Raw genomic sequence first — 22,388 nt, 5'->3', positions numbered from 1 at the left:
TGTTTTGACGAGATAATATACAGCTGTTTGCACGTAAATGTCTTCGCAGGTGTTGATCTTGATAGCTACTATATACCGCAAACGGATATTCTAGATACGGTACCATGGAACAACCACCACAGCGGGAAAATAGAGAGAGAGAGAGAGAGAGAGAGAAAGACAGAGAAAGAGGACACGAGAAAAGAGTGAATAGTACAATTGAGGATAATATAAGACCAACCCAAAACACCGTATCCTGTTCTTGCGCCAATGAAAGCAAAAGAGTCAAGGATATATATGAGGAAACAATAAAACACCCCGATCAAAGAAACCAAATCCAGCCTCGATATAGGGAAGCTCAATCTCAACCCCAAGCACCCCAAGGAAGCAAGAGCAAGACAACCAACTCTCAATCCCAACCCTAGAACAAAATATCCAAACAGCAACAACAAGCCAAAGCAGCCATAATACCCGCACAAATCCCACCAGCCCCACCACCAGACCTGTCCCCCCGATCATTAGCATAATACCCCTGCTGCTGCGGCGGATAGCCCTGCTGCTGCGGCGGGTAATACATAGGTTGCTGCCCCTGATTATAATACCCCTGTTGTTGCTGCTGCGGGTATCCGTAGCCCTGCTGCTGTTGCGGGTAATAGCCCTGAGGTTGGGTCTGGGCGCCGCCGTAGTAATCCTGCGCGGCGCCGGGGCTGGGACCTTGCGGTGGAGGGGAGGCCTGGTTGTAGGGTCCTGCGTAGGAAGGTGGGGGACTTGTCTATATCAGAGAGCGATCAATTAGTACTTTCGGGCTATATTTGGGGGAGAATTGGGGGTTGCGACGTACGGGTTTGTTGTAGGACATTTTTGGGGTTGGGTGTGGAGTTTCGGTTATGGAGGTGGAGGAGGATCTAGCGCCGATCTGTGCTGTATGTCTGATCTGGGGTGCAGATGTGTGTATGGATCCCGGGGTGGTTGGATGTGTTTGTATGGTGGGATATATATGGATTCAAGGTGGGATGGTGCAAGGAGTGTGCGCTATGAGGGATTTGGGTGACTTGAGAGAGAAGAGTAGAGGAAGAGTACGTAGAGAAGTGGCGCAGTTCCGGGGGTCGGCACGCTTAGTCAGTTCCAGGCTTGCCGGTCCAAGTGTATAGGCATCAGGTTTATTGTTTTATTTTTGTTTTAGCCTTGTTTCATAGTAAATTGAATATGACTTTTTGGAAACCATTTATAAACAGAATGCATATGCAAGAGCCAAAAAATGAAAAATGCTAGGCAAACGCTAGACTGTACGTTGACGCATATATGGGAACTCCCTCTCTATGCCTTCTCCTCGATCGAGGCCTTCTTGAGCTCATCAGCGGCGTCGGCTGCGCCATCCTGCTCCTGGGTAAGCTCGGCCTCTGCTGTCGGGGCACCGTTCTCTTGGGCGGGCTTCTTGGCAGCGTCGGTGGCCCGGCCGTTGGACTGGGAGATGTTGGCCTCCTCCTCTTCGAGGCGGGTGATCTCCTCCTTGGCCTTCTTGATGTTCTACAATTTGTGAGCGTTTGATGTCAGCGGTTGAGATCTGAACCTTACCTCCTCGGTCTTGCTGGCCTGGTTCTTCTTCCACTCGGAGATCTTGGCGGCCAGCTTCTCCACAGCAGCAGGGACATCGGATTGGTTCATGGGAGGGTCGATTTTGACCTTGGAGAACTCCTCGATGATACCAACGTTCATGTTGAACTTGGAGCTCTCAGCAGCAGGGGCAGCACCCTTCTTGCCGCCCTTCTTACCCTTCTTACCACCGGTACCAACGAAGTAGTCCTCCTCGTCGTCCTTGCGCACAACCTTCATACCCTTAATCTCAGCAGCCTCAACAGTCCGGCCAACACCAGCGCGGAAGTTGCTACCGGCATCCTTCTTCTCGTCCAAACCAAGAGCGGCAAAGTCATAAGCAGGGTCGAAGTGACGGATAAGACCCTGGGCGGTAAGGATCTCATCGTGGTAGGCGGGCTGCGAAGCCTCCTCGAGCTTCTTATCAGCGACCTTCTTGCGCTTCTCGCGCTCAAAGGCCTCGCGCTCAGTCTTCTGGCGCTCACGGCGCACGCGCCAGGCCTCATCCTCGTACTCCTTGTAGGCACGGCGGGCCTTGTAGTAGGTGTCCTTAATGGTGCGGATGGCAGTGTACTTCTCCTGCTGGTCGTTGCGCAGCTTGGTGCGCTCGTCGCGCAGGGAGTTAAGGTTCTTGAAGACGCTGTCCTGCTCGGCCTTGATGGTGTCGAGCTCCTTCTGGATCTCGTTATACTTGTCGCTCAGGGCCTTGGCCTCGGGGTTGTCCAGGGTCTTGCGCAATTCGGCGATCTGGGCCTTCAGCTCATCAATGCCCTTCTGGGCCTCGTCCAAACCGGCGAAGCTCTTGCGCTGCTTGCGCAGGTTCGAGACATCGCTGAGGGCCTTGCGCTCGTCGACCAGACGGAGAGTACCGGAGTCGACCTGCTTCTCGAGACGGGCAATCTCACGGTCAATCTCATCGACGCTCTTGAATGAAAGACGGCCGCGGGAGTTGTTCTGCTCGCCAATGCGGGCCTTGAGGTTCGAGTCCAGAGCGTTGATCTTCTCCTGGGTGCTGGAGCGGCTCGACTTGAAGCCGGATTGCTTCTGGCGAATGGATGAGAGTTGGGCGCGGAGTTCCTGCTGCCTCTTGGCGGTTGGCGAGTCCTTGTTGTTGGGCTGAGCGTTGTCCAATTTGGCCTTGATTTGGTTCTGCGCATATCAGTCAGAGGGGTAGCGGATACAACCAACGGACATAACGGCATAACGGTGTGGGTCGAGATCATCGCAATGCTCTCAATTCCAATCCAAAGCGAGAATAGGAGTCCAAAGAAACGAAAAGAAACAAGTCATACCAACTTCTCTTGAGCAGCAGTGTGCTCCTTCTCAGCCTCGGCCAGGCTGGCCTTGTAGGCAGCCTCATCGGGCTTGGTGGGCTTAACCCGGGGCTCCTCAGTAGCAGACATTGTCGAAATAAAACGAGAATGAAAGTAAAAGAAAGAAGAAAAGAAGGAAAGTGTTCAATCACCAAAAGGGGAGTAGAAAAGGGGAATTAATTTGGTTCGGTCGGTTTCTCCGCTTCGGTCGTTGGCAGAAAGTTCCCGCCGATTTTTCGACTTCACTTTCTCACCTCGGAGCTCTACCCGTTTTTCACCTCTTTCTTTGAACACCGCAGTCATGGATGGCGAAACACACTCCGGCGAGGCCGAGCAGGAGATGACCCGGCTCTGGCGCACCTTTAAAACAGTCTATGAATTGCTCGCAGACCGGGTAGGCACAGCCAGATTCCCATGCCTTGACAATGCTAACCATCGCAGGGCTACGAAGTATCTGAGGATGAGCTGGCCCTCGATCTCAACGAATTCCGCTCAAAATATTCTGACCCTCTGGGCTATCCTGAGTATGCGAAAACCCTGCGCCTACCCTCACACCTACACACCTGGACACACGACAAAGCACCCAATTGAAAAACGAAAGCTAACAAACCTCTCTGTAACAGCCGCACCAAGATGAAAATCCAAGCCCGTCCCACGGAAACCATGAAGATGAAGTACACACCACTTCCAAGCAAAGCAAACCCCAACCCCCAACCCGACTGCGGCACAATCTACGTTGATTTCTGCCCGGACGCCTCAGGCGTCGGAACCAAGCAAGTCCGCGCCTTCAACCACCTCGTCGACGAGAACAACTTCCACACGGGTATCTTCATCACGCAGACACCGATCTCGCCTTCAGCCGTGCGCCTGCTGAGCGGAGTCCCCGGCCGCATCTGCGAGCACTTCCAAGAGCAGGATCTGCTGGTCAACATCACCCGCCACGAGCTGGTCCCCAAGCACGTCCTCCTCAGCCCGGAGGAGAAGGCCCGTCTGCTCGAGCGCTACCGTCTGAAGGAGTCGCAGTTGCCCCGTATACAGGTGTCCGACCCTGTCGCGCGCTACCTTGGTCTGCGCCGTGGTCAGGTTGTTAAGATTATTCGCAAGAGTGAGACTGCCGGTCGGTATGCCAGTTACCGCTGGGTCATCTAAGCCTTTCTTTTTTCATTATTAAAAATGAGAATGGAATGGCTGTAAAATGGGATTGGAAAAATGATACACAGCTGCACCGGTCAATATGAAACGATGTCAGGCCCTTCTTTTTAATTATCTTTTTTCCTTTCCCCTTCCTCTTTTCTCCTGGGGGTTTCACGCGATGAGGAACCCGGTTTTACTTCCGAGCTCGGGTTCCTCTAGAGCTACCTCCTACATATCGCATCCGGTCCACTTCCACCGATCTGAGACCCCTCCATGCTTGCTACTCGCTATTCTCCGGGGCATACCACTGCGAGAGAAAAGAGCAGCACTGGATTGAGATACAGTACCAAGAGAAGTGGACACCAGGGAGTTGTTATCTTTTTCTTTTTTTCTTTTCTTTTTTTTGGTCCAATTCACGCCCCAGCCTACACAAACATACTCGATACTCGATACTCAGAAAAAAAGATCGGTCCACCACCCCTCCTTGTATTATGGGCAGCATGGCGTACAGGCGCGCAACGTTTCTCTAGCTTTGGGTGGTTGCGGTTGGTAGGGGTTACCTGTTTCACATAGTTAATGGTTACCCTTTTTGTCTGTCTAGATGAATTTGATCTATTATGAAAGGAGTGTTTATTAGATGTAGATCTAGATCCTTATGTTCAGTATTCAATATGTCAGGGTTATATAGCATCATGTGATCAAAAGAATGAAGGAATATATGTCAAATGTTCATTTCATTCATAGTATGGTATGTATGGTCATCTCGTCTCATCTCATCTCATCTCAAATCTTGAATGCATGTAATGTAGGTGGTACACTATTAACAATTCCGGACCTCAAGAACCGGAAACAGACATCTCGAGTCCAGGGTACAGTATTGCAGGGGAAGGGAAAGTACAGGGTAACACCAAATATCCAACGCCACGCTAGGAAACGCAGCAGGGGGAATACAGCAGAGATCACGTAAAGAAAGCCAAAAGAAACCAATAGAAAACCAAATGTAATAGAAACAGAGAAAGCCAAATATGGGCATGGGTATGGGTATGTACCAGGACTCCTCCACAAACAAAATCAAAAATAAAATCAAAAAGAGATGGCGTTATGTCGTTTCGTAGATCGCATAATATCAAGAGTTGTCTTGGTCCCGGTCCCGGTCCTGGTCCTGGCTCTTTCTCTGGTGTTGCTTGGAAAGCAATCCACCAACGTCCTGTAACTCGACATCTCCATCAAGCGTGATATCAGAAGAGGAGCGGTAAACATGAGACTGAGGCCGAGACTGAGGCCGAGACTGAGGTTGAGGCTGAGGCTGAGGCTGAGGCTGAGGCAGCGTATGAGATCTACCAATCCCAGGCCTAGCATGTCCATACAACCTCGAAGAAGAATGAGGGGCAACAATCCCCAAATCCTCCAAAAAAGCGCGACTCCCACTTCTCCACTGTGAAGCCTCAGCAGGAGCAGGAGCAGGAGCAGGAGCAGGAGCAACAGTATTCAAAGTCGACGTTGTATTCGACCTTGAAACCGGCGGCCGAGTATGAGGATCATCCGGCAAAGCCCTAGTCAAAAGCCCACCGACATCGGAAAACGAAACCCTCCGCGGAGCAACAGCCGCCGACTCCCGAGGCGAAGTATTCGTACGTAGATATTCGCGCGGACTGATTTTGATATCGAGACTATCCGTCGCGGATGCACGATCATCATCCGAACGCCGACTCGTCGCGAAAGACCAGGATGGATCAATAGACCCGGTGCGCGCGACTGAGAGGGGCATATGTGGTGATAAGGCGACAGGAGGAGCAGGACGGGGGAGAGGTGTTCCATCAGCGGTGGTCGTTGGGGAAATACACATATCTGGATCGAGGCGGATGCATAAACCAGTAGCTAGATCCGAGTCGCTGCCCCATTGGTTCTGCATGACGGTGTTCCTTCTAACGAAGGATTTATCCATGCTCTCTGAGACCGAGGCGGAGCCTTGATCGCGTTTGTATTTCAACTTCTTGACGCCGCGGTCACGGACGAAGGAGCCGATGACGAGGGCGTTAGAGACGGCTGTTGCGGCTAGGATTTCCAGGCTGGCGAGGAGGGAGCGGTATTGCTGTGAGCCGCTGTGTTGTATGACTGACGGGACGCGGTAGCAGGTTATTGCTACTAGCAGGAGGGAGAGGCAGAAGAGGATGACTAGGGCTAATTTGCGTTTTAGGGGCATTTGGGCTAGCATGATGATTGGGACGGGGAAGGCGATTAGGAGGAGGTCGGTTATCACGTCGCAGGTGCCCATTGTTATTAGGTTCACGTAGCCTGTTCGGCATGTTGGGCCTGGGTCTGGGATGACCTGCCAGTAATGGTTGAAGGGCTGGCATTCGGCTAGGGTTGCGATTACCACTGCTACCAGGGTCGAGATGAGGAAGAAGGTGATGAATCGGAGGAAGAGGGCCACTGAGCGGCGCCAGACGAGGCCGGTTACTCGTTTGAGGAACTCGCAGACGGTGAGTTTTGCAGTCCAGATGCTGGGATATAGTTAGTTGGTGTCTCTCACACAAACATCACTGTACAAAGATCAAGGCATTGCATCTCACAAAATGGCATAGAAAATGCGCGCAGCAAGCACAAGCTTACTCCCAAGCTCTCGATTCCTAATCTCCTGCCCCGTCAACTCCCCAGTAGTTGTGTTATTGGTCCCAAGCACCAGCACAAAATGCACCAGCACCATGCGGATCACCAATGGAACAACACTGATCATAACCATCTTATCTTCCGGAAAGAAGCGCTCGATACGAATGTACCGGCCACACAGACGGACGACAATAATAGCCAGCGAAAAACCCGTCGCCCACCAGCTCATCATCAGAGTCGGATTGATCTGGTCTCTGGTCTGCATGGCGGGCGGGTAGTCTGGGTAGATGCCACGCGCCAACATGGAGTCAGCCATCCTGACCGAGGTCACAGCAAGGAACTCAGAGACACGCGATCCTCGAGTATCGAGTGGTGGTGAGGTTTACATGGTCTGCACGTGCCGAGTGGGGAGTGGATAGGGCAAAGTGAAGCTATGGCGATCGCAGGAGATGTGGATATTGATATGTGCGAGAGTTAGGAGGTCTCAGGTCAGTCAGATCAGAGAGAGAGCAATGCCCAGATGGCCAAAGAGGGGAAGCCGAGACGAGTAAATAGCCACCAAAGTGCAAAGATAAGCCCAAGAAACCAGCCAAGAACCAGTGATATTAACCTCGCTAATCTTGCTCATTTTACTTCTTTAATTACCTGTCAGATCCTTGTTAGCCAAGCGCGTAATCCTGTCACATTTGAGTCTCAGTCTTGGACAATGGAATGATGCGCCAACAAAGAAACAAAGAAATAACCTCTCATCGGTCAAGGCGCCAGGAGCTAAAGGAGCTCACCGTTACACGGATTCCGGCGGAGTTAACCTTTTGGGAGCGGAAAAGATCGGCCTTGGCTATAAAGTATAATAGATTGACACTTGACAGATTACTCAAGTTACTTAGTGACCTAGTTCCCTAAGTAGTTAGGGATTAGGATAGGGGTAGGCACTTAGGGATGGAATACACGTGGGCTATTGCCTAGATAAGCCTGTGACTCGATTTAGAACAAAAAACAGATTTTTTATACAAGTACGAAGTATATGATAGGCGAATATCTTCCTATATCTCTATATCTAGTGGCGGTATTTTAGCCCCCAACAAACCATGGGACCTTATCTACATCACGCAACACGTCTAACGCAGCCCCCCAAGCACAACCCGCAACTCCTGCAGGAACTTCGAGACCTCAGCCTCGGTACCAACCGTAATGCGCAAACAGCCCTCACACCCAAGCTCCTTACCGCGGAACCGCACAACGACGCCACGCTTCTCCGCCATAGCTTCATACGCCGCCAACGCAGTCACGTTACACGGTCGGCCCTCGCCATCCAGAATTTGCACAAGCAAGAAGTTGGCGTCATACCCGCCAAGGAACTGGCCCACACCAGGGATAGTGGGTAACTCGCGCACGAGCCGGTCGCGCTGGGCAATGATCTGCTCGCGGTAGTGGCGCATAACGGCCATGTTGGGGCCTGTCAGGGCGGCCGAGGCGAGCGCGCTGGTTGGGCTGGAGATGTTGTAGGGGGCTTTGAGGCTGTTGAGGAGGCGGGCAATCTCTGGGCTGGTGTAGGCGACGCCCAGGCGGATACCTGCCAGTCCGAAGGCTTTGCTGAGGGTTTGCATTACAACTAGGTTGGGCCATTCGGTGACCCATTCTGCGAGGCTGGAGCCTTCGGGCGCGAAGTCGATGTAGGCTTCGTCGACGACGACGACGCCGTTCCACGTTGGGTGCTCGAGGACTTGGCGGATGTCTTCTTTGCGGATGAGATTTGCCGTTGGGTTTCCTGGGGAGCAGATGTAGGCTAATTTGATGGATGGGTCGGCTGTGAGGGCTGCGTTGATTTTCTCTGGTTGGAGGTGGAAGCCGTTCGAGGCGTCGAGGGGGACTTTGACGATCTCGACGTCGTTGACTTGCGCGCTCACGCTGTACATGCCGTAGGTTGGGGGACAGGTGAGGATTTTGTCTTTGCCTGGGACGCAGAAGCATCGTAGTAGGGCGTCGATGGCCTCGTCGGATCCGACGCCGCAGAACATGTGCTCGGGGAGTAGGGTCTTGGGGGTGTGGTGGTGGGTGTTTCGGAGGTTGCAGAACAGCTGCTTGAGTTCAATTTGGTGACTGGGCATAGTTAGATCGGTATACTGTATTCGTTTGCAACGGAGGTGCACTCACGGATCGGGGTAGCGGTTCAAACCCAGGAAGTCGATCTCGGGCTTGGAGGCTCCTGTCGCATTGCCGGTCTGGGAGGCCTGCAATGCGCCCTCGCTGTTCAGCGCAAGACCAGGGCCAAAGGCATTCTCGTTGGCGTCGAGGAGCACGTTCGTCCCATCATCTTTGTAGTCACTGACTCATTAGCTTGGTTCGGACCTATATCGGGTCGACATACTCTCGTGCGCATCGGTATGGCTGCAATTGGAGGATATTAGGGCGGGCACAAGTGGCCAGGTTAAAAGGTGACGTTGAAGCCATTGTGTGAAGAATGTACAGTGAAGAATGTAGGAAGCGGTGGGGTGGCGGGGAATTTATCGGAGTTGAAGCGGGAACTCTTATGAGTCAATGCCGCATCTATACACCAGGGTACCCATCACAGAATTGAATACAGTCCACTACATATACGTCTTTCCGATTCAATTAGTCGTTTCTGTCAGAATTTACTCTAAAAGACATCCGGCAGTATTCTGCTCTAGACCTGGATCTAAAGTGAGATAGCAAGCATGTTAAGTAGTGTTCAACAACATTTATAGCATAAATAACATCTCGATAAAGGTCTAAAATATATAAATCGCTTGTCTAAAGCTTCTCAAAGACATCGACAACAGCCTTAGCAGTAGAGGTTGCACTAGCAGGGTTCTGGCCAGTAACGAGACGACCATCAACCACATGGAAGTCATCCCAGATACCAGCAGAGCGCTCATCTAGGGTAAAAGTTAGTAAAAATTTTCCAAAAGTCTTCCAATGTACAGGGAACACTCACACTTAGCACCAAGACGAGCAGCAAGCTCCTCACAAAGTTCAACATTCCAACTCCGCAAATCAGCAATGATGCCCATAGCATTCTCAGCCTCAGTAGTAAAACCAGTAAGTCTCCGACCCTGAATAACAGGGCTACCAGTCTCGCGATCAACAATATTGGCAAAGATAGCAGGACCATGACAAACAGAAGCAACAACACCACCACTAGCCCAGACCTGCTCGGCGATCTTCTGCAGGGAAGTCGCAGTCGGGTAATCGATCAGAGCGGCGTGGCCAGCCGAGGCGTAGAACACTCCATACTGGGAAGCGTCCAGGTCAGCGGCTTTGGGCATGTTGTCCAGCTTCTTGCGGAAGTCGCTGTTGACGTCGTTCCAGATTGTGAGGTCGTCGCCGTTTAGGAAGTCTGGGGTTTGGGAGAGCCAGTCTGCGGTGTAGGATCCTGTTTCGGAGGCCAGATCGACTTCGAAGCCTGCGGCGACGAGGACATTATAGGGGTGTAGGGCTTCGCTGATGAAGAGGCCGGTTGTTTCTTTGTTTAGGGTGGCTTTGGCCGAGGTGATGGCGATGAGGGCTTTGCGAGCGGGAGACATTTTGATTGGTTTTTGGAGTTGGGATTAGACTGGAATTGCTGGTTTGGATGGATGCTTGTGATGATGGTTCTGGAAGTGGCAGTTCATGTGGTATTTATATCCAGACGACCTGCAGCATCTGGGACTTGGATACTCTGGCCCGGTCCGTGCGTTGGATGAACTCCGCGACTCCGCAACTCCACCACCACCACCACTCCGCGACTCCGTGAATCCGTGAATCCTTGATAGGTGGCTGTTTCAAGGCCTGATCATTAGTGGAGAACCAGTTAGTGTGTGAAAACAATCAAATTTTGCTAGAGCTCCGCAATCCGTCCCCAGAGCTACGTAGTTATCAAGTTTGAGACTCCGCAACTCCGCTGAACCATCTTTGGCTTCAACCTTGGAACTTTCATAGTCATGATTTGTCATTGTAGGCTTGGTCATTATGTTTCCGAACGAAAATTCAGATCCTCAGATCTCCGATTGGTATTGAGACAAATTGTCAGCTCCCGGCCATAGCGCATCAAGATTATTCCAGAAATCAACATCAACAGCCATGTCGAACAAGCTCAAATCTGGTGCAGTTGGCTCATTCGCGTATGAGCTCCAATCTCTTAGTGTTGAACTTGGGGAAGAGACAAAAGAAAGATCTTGCGGGATAGAACCATCCATAGAGATAGTTTGGAGGCCATTCAATGAATCACGCTGGGACTGGTTATGCTTTGCCAGAAAATCAACCTTGGTGCATAGATCTCGCATAATCTTGGCTGCATTCGCCGCAACAGCAAACTTGGCACCGAAGTTATCAAATACAGCGACTGCTAGGTCGATCGCGTTTCTGGCTTCGATGGTCAATGTTGCATCCGGATACACCATGAGAAAGCCAATGAGTGTCATAGCTGCATTCCATTGGCAGTGGAAAGCCTCATGCCACCCATCGAGGATGGAAGTATCTGCAAGGACCTGTTGCGTAATCTTCGATAGCATGATAGCATGGGAAGCACAGCGCATAGCGATCTCCTCCGCTCGAGATCCTGGAGACGGCTTGGAAGAGAAGGAGATCAGCGGTCGGTATAGGTTGATGCTGAGGTGGTGATATGAGTGTTCGAGGAGAACACGCTGCCGTTGGAGCCAGAGTGGAGCAAACTGCTCAATTAACAGGCGTGTGCCATCCGTGGAAAGAGGATTGCCATTGTTTTGACGCTTCAACTTTAGAGCCTCTGGTAGGCTGTCGGTCCATTCTTGGAGGATCTGAATATGCGGGAACAAAACTTCTGCGCTGGCTTGGAGGGCATGAGAATCATCCCATATCGCCTGACCATCCTGCAAGTGAAGTTCCTGGTCATAGAAGCTCGTGTAGGCAGCTCGTGCTTTGATATATAGCTCAGTCTGGTGGAGGTTGAAACTCAGCCAAGTAGAATTGTCGCCAATGGGTGCAAAAGCGGACCCCGACATCCTTGCAGCCTCGAAGCTGTCGCTTGGTAGGTACGGCATAACATGAGAATCACGCAGCATGAAGGGGCGACCGAGCTTCATTCCGGCTTTACTATCCATAAGATAGACCGCCCACCATAAGCGTCTCCGCATCTCGCGGTCTTGCTCAGGCATGCTCGGCGAGGGGTCCAAATGAAGGCCCAGAGCGTAAGCGGTGCGCACAGCTTGACCGATGGAATTGTCCAGCATATTGTGGAAAGACCCACCGCACAGATAGACTGAACAGAGTAGATGGCATTGCAGTGTTGATAGCGAGGGACTTTCAAGCTCGTATGTGAGCAGTGTCTGCCCACGCCAAAAGTGCCATCGGCCGGCGACCAAGGCATCTTTACCTTCTACGAGGAGTCCCTGGGTGTCTGAGGGTAGGGCTGAAATGCCATATTGCATGCACATGGCAATGATGACATCGACGAGGGCTGATGGCTTTCGTTCTTTGCCACCAGACACCCATAGAGACTGGTAATGCTTCTTGAACTGGGTTTCATCCAATATGGGGAATAATGAGGTGTGATATGTTTGCCAGAAAAAGTTGATAAAATATTCCTCTTGTATCGGGTTTAGATAGACACCAGCAGTGGAGAGTTTCCCCGTTGAGACCAGCCGACGGACTGGGTCTATGTCGGGACCTGCTGGTCTGTCCAGCAATTTGTTGTCGCTCGCTGAGATGGGAAATAATTTATTTGCAGAATGTGTCTGTCGAAGGTTGAGACTCAGAAACGCGCTGAGACGCTGGATGAAAGAATGCAGTGATGACGGGCCAAGCCATGTATCATTGGATGATCTCGCAGGGCGAAGCTGTATGCCGCCCCAGTATTTTTTCAAATCGCCCGAGTCGGCAATTTCAAAGTTCCTTGCAGATGAAAAGACCTGAGGTGGCGATGATGAAGACCCTGTTGGCGTGGGAAGATTATTGCCCTCGTTGGACCGCTGTTCGAGCTCTGCTTCTAGCTGCTGGACTCTCTGCTTGAGCCACTCAATCTCCTCGGAGGCTTGAGTAAGCGTTGATGCTTTGGGCGCTCCACTGTTACTGCATATTCGTGCCTTTGCCGTACAGTTTGAACAAGGAACTTTGTTATCGCATTTCCTGCGTCGGAGTCGGCATTCATCGCATGCCCTAGCCACCTGGACCCGCTTCTGGCGTCGGGGTGCCACTTGATACCCCGGAAGACCAGGCACCGAAACGCTCGGTTGAGTAGTCATGGAATGTCACTTGATAAGCTGGGAGAGACTGAGACAGATGTTGCCAAGATGTATATCCTGGAAGTGAGCAGGCACTCGGGCAGTCAAATCAGTGCCGGAAACACGTGACGACTTATCCACAGCTCTTCTTAATCGGGAACAGCGTCTATGAATTTGGCTTCATCATCTAGCCCATGGGCTTGGCTCTAGTCATTGGCCTAAGTCTACTGAAATGTGCCATAAATAGAGGATTGACGTGGACCTACAGGGTGTTAGTTATATCTAAAAGACAATCGTGTAGAAGTATATACATTTCGAAAGAGGAGCCTGTTGATCAACAAACAGGCCACAGACTCCTCGAAAAGTCCCATTATAGTATACGATAACCAATCAACAGATACATTATTACCCCCGATAGAACTGCCACAACAAGTTCAACAGAAAAGCCATAGCCCCAACGATAATAGCTATGAAATATCATCAAATCAGCCATCCAGACGCAATAAGAAACCACATAAAGAAGAAAACAAACAAACCTTCCTGCCCCCAAACTCCAACCATTCTCACAGTCCTCCTCTTCCCCTGCATCTTAATCCAAGCGGGCAACAAATCGGTCTGACAAGTACCCCCATAAATAACAACACAACCACCCCTAGCCCGGCGACACTCAAGGTGCCAACGGCGGCGCTCCATAATACGACGAACACGCCGATTGCAAAAGGACTCATCGGTACGAAACGAGCATTTCTCCATGGGGCATTCGAGTTTGCGCTCAAACCGTTCGAGCAGCCAATCCACTTTGAGATGCACGCCTGTATAGACTATTGAGTAGAAATGGCGGCTGCTGTGTTTTAGGGCTAGGGCGTCTGGGTAGGAGAGGTATGTGCTTATTTGGATGTGGAGTTCTGATGGGAGGGCCATCAGATTTAATCTGTCGGGTCTGAGGGGTGCTATCTGCACTGGAGAGTCTGATTTTGCCATGGTTGTTGATTTGCGTTGAAAGTGTTGGTTGATATGTTACTTGAGGATGTGCCTTGTTTATAGAGCTGGGTCTGAGTTTGGGATAAGCTGGTGCCTAACTCTGCAGGTTCCACGCTGGGTTCTTGAAATGATAATTAACACTGGCCAGAATTGGGAAATTTGACTTGATGAAGTTGATGTAGTTGCCTATTGCCATGCTTATGCCGTGTTCACTGTGTGGATCCTGCTTACTATGTGGCCTAGGCAACGCCTGAGTTTCAGGCACGAGTGAAAAATAAACACTTATCGTATCAAGAGGAAGAATTGTTTCATAGCCACACTATTGAATCAATGAAAAGCTAAATAGAGACAGAAGCTCTGTTTGATGACATTGGAATGACCGATCAGAAGCTTATGTAATCACCACTACCTGCCCGAAGCTTCGACTCCAACTTTGAGATCGCCACTCAGCAAACCTCCACCTTCAAACTCACTCAAACCCCAATCAATCCACAAAAAAAACCACAGCTATGTCTGGCCCAAACGCCTACGGCACCCCGGTGTCCGACACAGCCTTCCGCAAAACATGGGACCGAGAAGAATACACGAAAAAAGCAGCGGACGAAGAAGCCAAGCGCAAAGCCGAAGGCAAAGCACGATACGAAGCCAAGCTCCTAGGCAAGAAATACCATGCTCCGGTCGATCTCAGCACGCTTGAAGCGACAACAGCGCGAAACCAGCGACTGGACGTGGCCTCGATGGTGGGCAAGACGACAATTGTCCCAGCCGGCGCGTCAATGGGCAAGCGCGGAGCCGGCGCTGGATTCTACTGCAAGGACTGCGATCTTACCTTCAAGGATAATCTGCAGCTTGTCGAGCATTTGAATAGCAAGCAGCATTTGATTGCGACGGGACAAAGTGGGGAGGTTAAGCGGGCTACAGTTGAAGAGGTGCGGATGCGGTTGCGGGCGTTGGCGCATCGGAAGAGAGTTCGGGATGAAGAGGAGCGTAAGGCTTGGCAGCTTGATCTTGGGGCTCGGTTGAAGGAGCGGGAGGAGCAGGATGCGAAGGAGAGGGAGGAGAAGAGGCGCAAGCGGAATGAGAAGCGGCGGAAGGTTAAGCAAGAGGATGATAGCTGGGAGGGACGGTTGGGCATTATTTCTTGAGAGATGTTCTATGTGCTTGGGGTGCGTTCTACATTTGATACCCATGGTGTTTTGGCATGTTTCTTTTCTGTTTACTAGCATGTTCTTCGATGTGCAATAAAATTGCACTTGGCAAAAATCCAAATTGAGACCGAAAGATCTAACAATGATTCCCCAGAACGCCTAACATGCAAGTTCATTTCATCCAAAATAATATGGCATCACTCATAAGTTAGTCGACGCACTCAATCGCTTCTATCCGTTGCATTGCTCGGCCACCTTCCTTCTCAAATTGACCGACAAGTCGTTCGCATTCTCTTTTCAGGCGTTCTTCACCGTTCTTTGCATTCCATGCGATCCATTCTTGGACCGTCATCTTCTTCTCCGGGCTGGTCAGTCCGCCCTTGACACCCTTGAAAAGGCTAGCCAGGTCGGCATTCTCCTTGTCGCTGTTGTCTCCGAAGAGGGCTTCATCGATGTCGATTGGGGTCCACGGATGACCTGAAGGCCCAAATCCAGCATTGGCATTACGCTTAGATGGCGATGGGGTACTGGCTGTGAGAGCGGCTCGGAATTTGGGCTCCTTGGGTGTTGATTGATCATGTCCACGAGATGCCGAAGGTCGTGATGATGGAGGCCTGTTCTCAGCATCTGATGACTGTGGAGACATCGAGGGCGTGCTCCGGTGAGCCGATGGAAGTGGAGAGACTGCCCGGTTAGATTGTCGAGAGTTGCGCAGTGTATCATGAGGGGAAGAATGGGCGATGCTTTCTGCGAGATGCTCTTCCTTGGGGATATCACTATATCTTTTCGCGGTTTTTGGTGGCAAGTTGGGTGTTGTTCGATGCCATCGTTGCTGCTGTGGAGAAGACTCCTGAGGGGGTTGGACTACCTCAAGCTGATCAGGCAAATCATCCGCTGTCTCAAATCCATCATCTTGTTCGTCAACTGATAGCTCGACATCATGTTGTTCCAAGATCGGTGATTTGGGGGGCGGAGTTGGCTCCGCCTTCTTCTCAAGTTTCTTGGATTTCTTCTCCTTAGCCGTTGATGCGTCTTTCTTCTTGGAGCCTTTCTTCTTCGGTTTAGCAACAGGTTCTTCAGGCTCGGGAGAAGGTTCGTGCTCCTTGTTGATAATTTCCACAGAGATAAAAGATTCATGGCGCTCCGGGTCATTTCTGTCATCAGCTACCATAGGCTCCAAAGATCCTTGGAGTTCTGGTGACTCTGCTTTTGTCTCTTCGGCCTTTGCCTTCTTTGTCCCCTTCTTTTTGGGTCCTTTAGCTGCCTTGGTCTTGGGAGCTGGCGGCTCAGGTACCTCCTCGGGGACTGGCTCGCTCTGAGGTTCCATATGATCCTCGTCAACAGCATCGTGTATCTGCTCCTGCAGGACAGGTTCTGGGGATCTGGCCACGGCCTTGGGCTTTTTGGTTGCTTTGGCCTTTTTTGAGGCACGTGGCTGCCCGGGCTCTGGTCCTACCTCATGCTCTGGCTCGGGTTCAGGCTGAGCCTCGAGAAGTTCGGGGATGTCAGCATCGAGGCCTGCTTCGATTTCTGCTTCAATCTCCGAATCACGAGGAGCACGAGCCTTTGACGGGGCTTTTGATGTAACGGAGATATCGGAGACCTTGCGGGCCTTGGAAGATGCCTTCTTTGTGGGCTTGCGGCCCCTCCTGGTTTCTTCTTCTGAAGCGCCGTCATCCACAGTATCTGCATCTGGCATCGCTGAGTCACTGCGTTCGTAGTTGTAGTTACGAGAAATGCTGCTGCTTCGCGTTCTTGTTGCCCTTCTCTTGGCAGGAGGTTCTACAGGCGGCTGTGCCTGCTCTGGTTCCTCCGAGACAATTGGAACAGGTTCTTCCTTAGTGATATCCTCACTGGCCCTCTTCTTTCCCCGGCCTGTGCGTTTGGCCTTGACAGGCTCTGGTTCGGCAACCTCCGCACTTTCGGTCTCTATGTGGCTTTCGACCTCCGCTGGTTCTTCTTTCCTGCTTTTAGCTCCTTTGCCCTTTCCCTTGGATGCCTTCTTTGTAGGTTTCGATTTCGTGGTGGATTGAGACATCATACTCTGGTCCATTGAGTCGTCCATGTCCACCTCGGGCGTTTCGGAGGCAACTGTGCCAGCTGATTGAGTTGAAAGTCGAGAAGATGCCTTAGAAACACGAGGTTTCTTAGCACGACCTTTGCCCTTCTTTCCTGGGGGCTGGGCAAATACGAAGAATGAACAATCCGAAGAGCGGCGGTAATGTTCCTCGCTGGACAAGTTAGCAAGATTCACCCGGAAAGAGCGATGGACACTTACAAAGGATCATCCTTGGGTTCCCATCCGTCCAGAGACAGCTTGCAATAAGCGCAGCTGGCCAAATCATTGCTCTCTTCCGTCGGGCAGAAATACCATCCACCCTCAACCATCTGTGCCATTGTGAGCTAAGAAACAACAGTTTGACTTGGCGCATTACCTTCTCTGATTGGCATACCCATCCTCGCTTCCCATCATGGGGCCAGGCTGACCCGAATGTTGACGCTCGTGCTTGTGTGATGCGCTCGTTTGTGGGGTCTTCGATAGAAGAGGGGTTGGAGCTGTTTTGTTGAATGTCCATCATAATAGCCCATCCACAGTCGGGCGCATGCTTGAGATGTTCGGTGATGGGGTTGTCTTCCTCCTCCCAGCCATCCAGCGCCCTGTGGCATTCGAAACATGTTGTGTTGTCGGGATTTGTCTCGTATGGCTTGTAGAAGAATCCGGCGTGCGCCAACTAGAATTCCGTCAGTCGATCATCTTAGTACTGATACACATAGTGCTCCAAGACTGCGCACCTCAGCTGGCGAAGGTCGCTGGTGCGGCCATGTAATCGCTTTTGGTGTTTTTGCGCCGGAAGATCTGCGTTTCTCAGGCTTCAGCACTAGATCGAAGCTGGCTAGGCGAGCGGCGAAAGTGTCCATTTCCGAGCCCATGGCGAGGTATCAAGCAATTTGAGACAATTAGCCCCAATATGTGATATGCAAGGACGCCTTCGTGGGGGAGGTAGGCGTGGTTTTGTCGAAAGTGTCGCTGTTGTTGATCCTCCGCGTCTGTTTACTCCGTTGTTATGGGCGCGCGTAATCACATGACATCTTACTCAGCACCCGAAGTGGAAGGCAGGACGGGGTACGTCAGAACCGGGAATGTTGACGGATAACTTCAATCCCTTTGCCTCTCCCTCTCTCTCTCTCTCTTTCTGGAACATCAATGTTCTGATCTGATTCAATTTCTGCGCTCTGCGCCCCATTCCCTTTCATCTTCCACTCAGAACCATGCCGGGAGTAACAGTACGTCCGATCTCGCCCGGCCCGAGGGATCTCACTAACTTGTCGGCTAGATGATTGCTTCTCGGAGAGCCAGTCCCAGCTCTTTCTGGCGCTCTCGCACCCTCCTTTCGTCTCTTTCTTTCGTTCCTGCGTCGGCCCACTGCCTGTCGATCAATTGTCGCCCGACCTCTCTGTATCATAGCCGACTGTCGGCGAATCACAGCTCATCGACGTCGCATCTGTTATGCAAGGCCACCGCCGGCCGCTCAACCGCCTCATTCTCGACCTCTTCATTTTCTTCGCTGCCCGATTCAGACTGGGACCATAACCCGAACTTGGCAATCTCCAACTTCTCGGAACTTCCCTCCAAGGATTTCGGAGTTAACCAGCATATGATTATAAACCAGGAGTTCAAGGAAGCATTGCGACAGATCCTTTGGCAATTCAAAGCGCCAATTCGATATGCATTTGCCTATGGGTCAGGTGTTTTCCCGCAGAGTGGAAGTGCAACCCCGGCTAGCTCATTACATCCTTCGGCACCCACAGCCATCTCAAATATGCAACAGGGCTCTGGAAAAATGATTGACTTTATTTTCGGAGTTTCATACTCCCAACATTGGCATGACCTGAACTTGCACCAGCATCGGGATCATTATTCTGGAATGGGCTCTCTTGGGTCATATGTGGTATCTCAGGTGCAAGACAAGTTCGGTGCTGGCGTCTACTTCCATCCCTATATTACAGTAAACGGCACAATGATCAAGTACGGAGTGGTTAACTTGGATACGTTATGTCGGGACCTCACCCAGTGGGATACCCTGTATCTTGCTGGTCGGCTACACAAGCCCGTGAAGATCTTACGGGACCACCCGAAGGTGCGATTGGCAAACCAGATGAACTTGCTGTCTGCTCTGCGAGTTGCACTTCTCTTGCTCCCCGAGAGATTCAGCGAGTTTGAGCTTTACAGCACAATTGCCGGTATGAGCTACATGGGAGACTTGCGCATGGCACTCCCGGCTGAAGACCCCGGCAAGGTGCGCAACATTGTCTCTGGACAGATGGCACACTTCCGCCGTCTTTACGCGCCCCTCATTGAGAATCTGCCCAACGTCACCTTCCAGGATCCCCGCTGCAGTAGCGAAGATTGGATTGATGACCCGAATGCCATCCTCGCCATGGCGCAGGATATGGATCCAGTGAAGCGTGGCAACATGGTTCGCCGCTTGCCTGAATCATTCCGGCAGAAGCTGTACTTCCAGTACCAGTCCCGCTTCCAGATCCCGCGGGTCGACTTCGACAAAATGATGAAAGAGAACAATGACGCTCAAGATATTATTCGCCGGCCCCAGGGAGGTCCTTTCGAACAGCGGATTGCCGGAGATGACTCCCTCCAGGAGGAAGTCTCCAAGTCCATTGAGAAAACTATCCGCTGGCCCAGTACTGTGCAGACCATTAAAGCGCCCCTGACTGCAGGAATCGGTAAGAGCTGGACCTACATGAAGGAGAAGCGAGACAAGCACAAGAAGGCCCAAAGCATGGCGGCTTCGGGTGGCAAGGCGGCTCCGGGTGAGAAGCCGTCGGCGAGCAAGAAAGAATAAGTGTTCATACGCATATCTTAAGAAATAGCCCTACATGAGGCATACGGAGGCGTTGTGGATTTTTTGTGACCATGTATCAAAATCATCAATGCATCGGCAGGAAATATCTGACCCAATACACAGACTACATAGATTTCAATTTGTCAAATAAATATAACCAGCTTACAGCCTTTGGTTTCTATGTCATTCCAAATGCGGTTCTGCTTCACTAGTTAGAATTGCAGCCCACTGAGACCTAAGACCCGACTGTAATATAGTTAGGGCCCCCCAGCTCAGACTTAAGGATCGACGCTTGCACTCCAGACCCACATGGTGTAACAACCTTAAACTGAAGTGCTTCTAGGCGCAAGCATAGTACATGTTACTCTCTTTCAATTGTTGTCCACTGGTTCTTGAAAGAAATTAATATTCATAGTCAGGATTATAGTCGGGGTATCCATGTTGACATATATACACGGATGACGTGGATAGCTAAAGACTTCCAAAGTTATACCTTAGGCACCCCTAGGATGTTCTCTAGGGTAGCTGAGAGTAGAACTGGGAGGGGTTCTATTCGCCATTGTGATTGTGAGCGCCATGTAAGAATTGTTTCAAGGAGCAATAGAAAGTAGCTGGCCTGTTTCCTTATTGGCTTGAAACTAGATTGCCACTTTTGATGAGGCATTGCGATTGGACGTACATATCTCATTGTAAGTGAGGTTGCTTAGCGTGAGGTAAAGAAAAGACAAGAGCGTAACATATATTTTACTTGTCAATTCATGTTCATGATCGGAATTGTGAATGATGTCGAAGTAGACGTGAGGTTGAGGCCCTAATCCGGATCTTATCACTGACGTCACATTGACGAAGCTGTGTATACTTCCAAGAAAACAGCAGAGCTTTCTACCTATATATACATGCAATCTCCTCCAATTCTCTGCTTGAACTCTTCAATATCTCCCCTATAATTGAACATTGAACAAATATGTCTGCCGATGCCTCCATCAACACCTCCACGGGCAACCACTCCGTGGACCCATACAAGACCCAGAACTTCGAAGACCCTCCTCTCCCCCAGAAGATTGAAGATCTGGTGAACTTCATCTCCGAAGTGAAATTCGGCATGTTGACAACCCATCAATCAGAAGGCGACTACTTAACCTCACGATGCATGGCCCTCGCCGCAAAGGTACGACCAGAGCCAAGCCGAGAGCAACCATCCCAAGCTCCTCCAGCCCTCCAAACTACAAAAGTCATACTAACCAAATTCCAATAGGAAAACGGCGGCATTGACCTAATCTTCCACACAAACCTCTTCTCAGGCAAAACAATGGACCTAACCGTCCACCCCAAGGAAACAAACATGTCCTTCCTAGATCCGGTCAGCGGCGCCTGGGCCTCAATCTCAGGAACAGCATCCGTAATCGGCGACCCGGCCATCGTGGAGAAGTATTACTCGCCCATGCTGAAGGCGTGGATTGGCGACATGGGCGATGGCGTCCACGACGGCGGGCCGTCCGACCCACGCATTGGCGTTATCAAGCTGGAAGCGAAGCTGGCTACACATGTTGTTGCCCAGAAGGGGATTATTGGTCGTGCGTATAATACTGTTAAGGGTGCTGTGCAGGGTAATGTGCCTCACATTAATGGGATTCGGGAGTTGACTGGAGAGGAGTTGGCTGAGTGTATGTTTTTTCCTTTACTCTTTGCTGGATTGTTTTGGACGTTGTTTTGCTAACTTCGATGATTATAGGGCGCCGTACGCATCAGAACTAAGACCTTTTTGCCTTCCATGTGCCGGAGGAACTTGGCTTGAGTTATGTTGCATGACTTAATGAGATATCTACTATCAATCTACGGCATAGTTGCTTACTTCAGCTGTCATCGCATTTGCATGGTCATCATATTTTTCTTACTGCTTCTTAAGATGTAGCTCCGTTTGTAAGGATTGTATAGTTCATTGCGGGGACATACAACAGGGGTCATAAGTCCTTCTACATCCTCACCTTTATATGAGTCAGATGATTAACCCGAGGCACTCGAAAATGAGCAAAAAAGAGGCGAAAAAAGAGAGGCTAAAGTAGGGCGAAACCTCCCCCCAGCGACCCCCATCCTCCCCATGACCCTCCAACCATATAAGACCACCCCATGGCTCTCCATCGCCCTTCGGAAGCAGACCTCACTCTACGTCAAGCCTGAAGTTGAAGAGTCCGAGGCTTCTTGCGCAATGGGTAACAGCCCCGATGTCATCGATGAAGTTGAAATGTCTGAGGCTTCCTGCACTGATACGCCTACCAGCGCGCTTACTTTGGCGTGTATGATCTGCGTATGCGGCGCGTTTTGCCTAACGCTGAGATTATTGGAGGTCAGATGGAAATGCCTCCTGGCACTGAACTCCAGGATTCGGATCTTGAGCACGATGGCGATGAATCTGTGACTGAAGGTGCTACCTCTGGGTCTTTCTACATTGTGGAAAACAGCCCTGTGTCCACCGACGCCGTCGGAAACAACCCCGATGCCTAGGCAGAGTTGAAGAGTCATAAGGCTTCCTGCACTGTCGGCAACAGCCCTGATGCTATGTGGCCTTCTCTT

The 22,388-nt window shown here is 51.0% G+C and overlaps 12 protein-coding genes across 12 annotated transcripts; 5 read left to right on the top strand and 7 right to left on the bottom strand.

Annotated features, from left to right (window-relative positions):
* Nucleotides 1-400: 400 nt before the first annotated feature.
* On the bottom strand, nucleotides 401-838 carry PENARI_c005G03118 (uncharacterized protein; the record flags this gene model as incomplete). Its single annotated transcript, XM_022629658.1, has 2 exons — nucleotides 401-751; nucleotides 821-838. The coding sequence occupies 2 exons, from the start codon at nucleotides 836-838 to the stop codon at nucleotides 401-403; spliced, it is 369 nt and encodes a 122-aa protein (XP_022490613.1).
* Nucleotides 839-1,296: 458 nt separating this feature from the next.
* Nucleotides 1,297-2,975, bottom strand: bfr1 (putative nuclear segregation protein (Bfr1); the record flags this gene model as incomplete). The annotated part of the gene is made up of 3 exons (XM_022629683.1): nucleotides 1,297-1,506; nucleotides 1,555-2,721; nucleotides 2,865-2,975. 3 exons carry the CDS (start codon nucleotides 2,973-2,975, stop codon nucleotides 1,297-1,299), a joined length of 1,488 nt encoding a protein of 495 aa, XP_022490179.1.
* A 211-nt stretch (nucleotides 2,976-3,186) lies between these two features.
* PENARI_c005G07967 (DNA-directed RNA polymerase core subunit RPB5) lies at nucleotides 3,187-4,034 on the top strand (the record flags this gene model as incomplete). Its single annotated transcript, XM_022629879.1, has 3 exons — nucleotides 3,187-3,279; nucleotides 3,327-3,409; nucleotides 3,509-4,034. The coding sequence occupies 3 exons, from the start codon at nucleotides 3,187-3,189 to the stop codon at nucleotides 4,032-4,034; spliced, it is 702 nt and encodes a 233-aa protein (XP_022490596.1).
* A 1,111-nt stretch (nucleotides 4,035-5,145) lies between these two features.
* PENARI_c005G06185 (putative integral membrane protein Pth11-like) lies at nucleotides 5,146-6,945 on the bottom strand (the record flags this gene model as incomplete). The annotated part of the gene is made up of 2 exons (XM_022629786.1): nucleotides 5,146-6,523; nucleotides 6,593-6,945. The coding sequence occupies 2 exons, from the start codon at nucleotides 6,943-6,945 to the stop codon at nucleotides 5,146-5,148; spliced, it is 1,731 nt and encodes a 576-aa protein (XP_022490186.1).
* Nucleotides 6,946-7,747: 802 nt separating this feature from the next.
* PENARI_c005G06464 (histidinol-phosphate transaminase) lies at nucleotides 7,748-9,080 on the bottom strand (the record flags this gene model as incomplete). Its single annotated transcript, XM_022629802.1, has 3 exons — nucleotides 7,748-8,729; nucleotides 8,784-8,954; nucleotides 8,998-9,080. 3 exons carry the CDS (start codon nucleotides 9,078-9,080, stop codon nucleotides 7,748-7,750), a joined length of 1,236 nt encoding a protein of 411 aa, XP_022490538.1.
* Nucleotides 9,081-9,401: 321 nt separating this feature from the next.
* Nucleotides 9,402-10,174, bottom strand: PENARI_c005G10194 (uncharacterized protein; the record flags this gene model as incomplete). Its single annotated transcript, XM_022629990.1, has 2 exons — nucleotides 9,402-9,526; nucleotides 9,586-10,174. 2 exons carry the CDS (start codon nucleotides 10,172-10,174, stop codon nucleotides 9,402-9,404), a joined length of 714 nt encoding a protein of 237 aa, XP_022490325.1.
* Nucleotides 10,175-10,624: 450 nt separating this feature from the next.
* Nucleotides 10,625-12,847, bottom strand: PENARI_c005G04802 (Zn(II)2Cys6 transcription factor; the record flags this gene model as incomplete). Its single annotated transcript, XM_022629726.1, has 1 exon — nucleotides 10,625-12,847. One exon carries the CDS (start codon nucleotides 12,845-12,847, stop codon nucleotides 10,625-10,627), a length of 2,223 nt encoding a protein of 740 aa, XP_022490190.1.
* A 1,469-nt stretch (nucleotides 12,848-14,316) lies between these two features.
* PENARI_c005G11020 (U4/U6-U5 snRNP complex subunit SNU23) lies at nucleotides 14,317-14,952 on the top strand (the record flags this gene model as incomplete). The annotated part of the gene is made up of 1 exon (XM_022630026.1): nucleotides 14,317-14,952. One exon carries the CDS (start codon nucleotides 14,317-14,319, stop codon nucleotides 14,950-14,952), a length of 636 nt encoding a protein of 211 aa, XP_022490159.1.
* A 211-nt stretch (nucleotides 14,953-15,163) lies between these two features.
* On the bottom strand, nucleotides 15,164-17,886 carry PENARI_c005G02576 (baculoviral IAP repeat-containing protein; the record flags this gene model as incomplete). The annotated part of the gene is made up of 4 exons (XM_022629626.1): nucleotides 15,164-17,186; nucleotides 17,234-17,358; nucleotides 17,409-17,687; nucleotides 17,749-17,886. 4 exons carry the CDS (start codon nucleotides 17,884-17,886, stop codon nucleotides 15,164-15,166), a joined length of 2,565 nt encoding a protein of 854 aa, XP_022490068.1.
* A 339-nt stretch (nucleotides 17,887-18,225) lies between these two features.
* PENARI_c005G00638 (phosphatidate cytidylyltransferase) lies at nucleotides 18,226-19,817 on the top strand (the record flags this gene model as incomplete). The annotated part of the gene is made up of 2 exons (XM_022629551.1): nucleotides 18,226-18,240; nucleotides 18,291-19,817. The coding sequence occupies 2 exons, from the start codon at nucleotides 18,226-18,228 to the stop codon at nucleotides 19,815-19,817; spliced, it is 1,542 nt and encodes a 513-aa protein (XP_022490232.1).
* A 964-nt stretch (nucleotides 19,818-20,781) lies between these two features.
* Nucleotides 20,782-21,572, top strand: PENARI_c005G09233 (blue light-inducible protein Bli-3; the record flags this gene model as incomplete). Its single annotated transcript, XM_022629945.1, has 3 exons — nucleotides 20,782-20,985; nucleotides 21,073-21,481; nucleotides 21,550-21,572. 3 exons carry the CDS (start codon nucleotides 20,782-20,784, stop codon nucleotides 21,570-21,572), a joined length of 636 nt encoding a protein of 211 aa, XP_022490536.1.
* Nucleotides 21,573-21,915: 343 nt separating this feature from the next.
* PENARI_c005G05956 (uncharacterized protein) lies at nucleotides 21,916-22,319 on the top strand (the record flags this gene model as incomplete). The annotated part of the gene is made up of 2 exons (XM_022629772.1): nucleotides 21,916-22,111; nucleotides 22,162-22,319. 2 exons carry the CDS (start codon nucleotides 21,916-21,918, stop codon nucleotides 22,317-22,319), a joined length of 354 nt encoding a protein of 117 aa, XP_022490602.1.
* Between the last annotated feature and the right edge of the window lie 69 nt (nucleotides 22,320-22,388).

This window comes from Penicillium arizonense (genome assembly GCF_001773325.1).
Source record: "Penicillium arizonense strain CBS 141311 chromosome Unknown PENARI_contig005, whole genome shotgun sequence".
Lineage (NCBI taxonomy): Eukaryota > Fungi > Ascomycota > Eurotiomycetes > Eurotiales > Aspergillaceae > Penicillium > Penicillium arizonense.
Note: the sequence above shows the minus strand (reverse complement) of the source record. Positions and strands in the feature narration are given on the sequence as shown.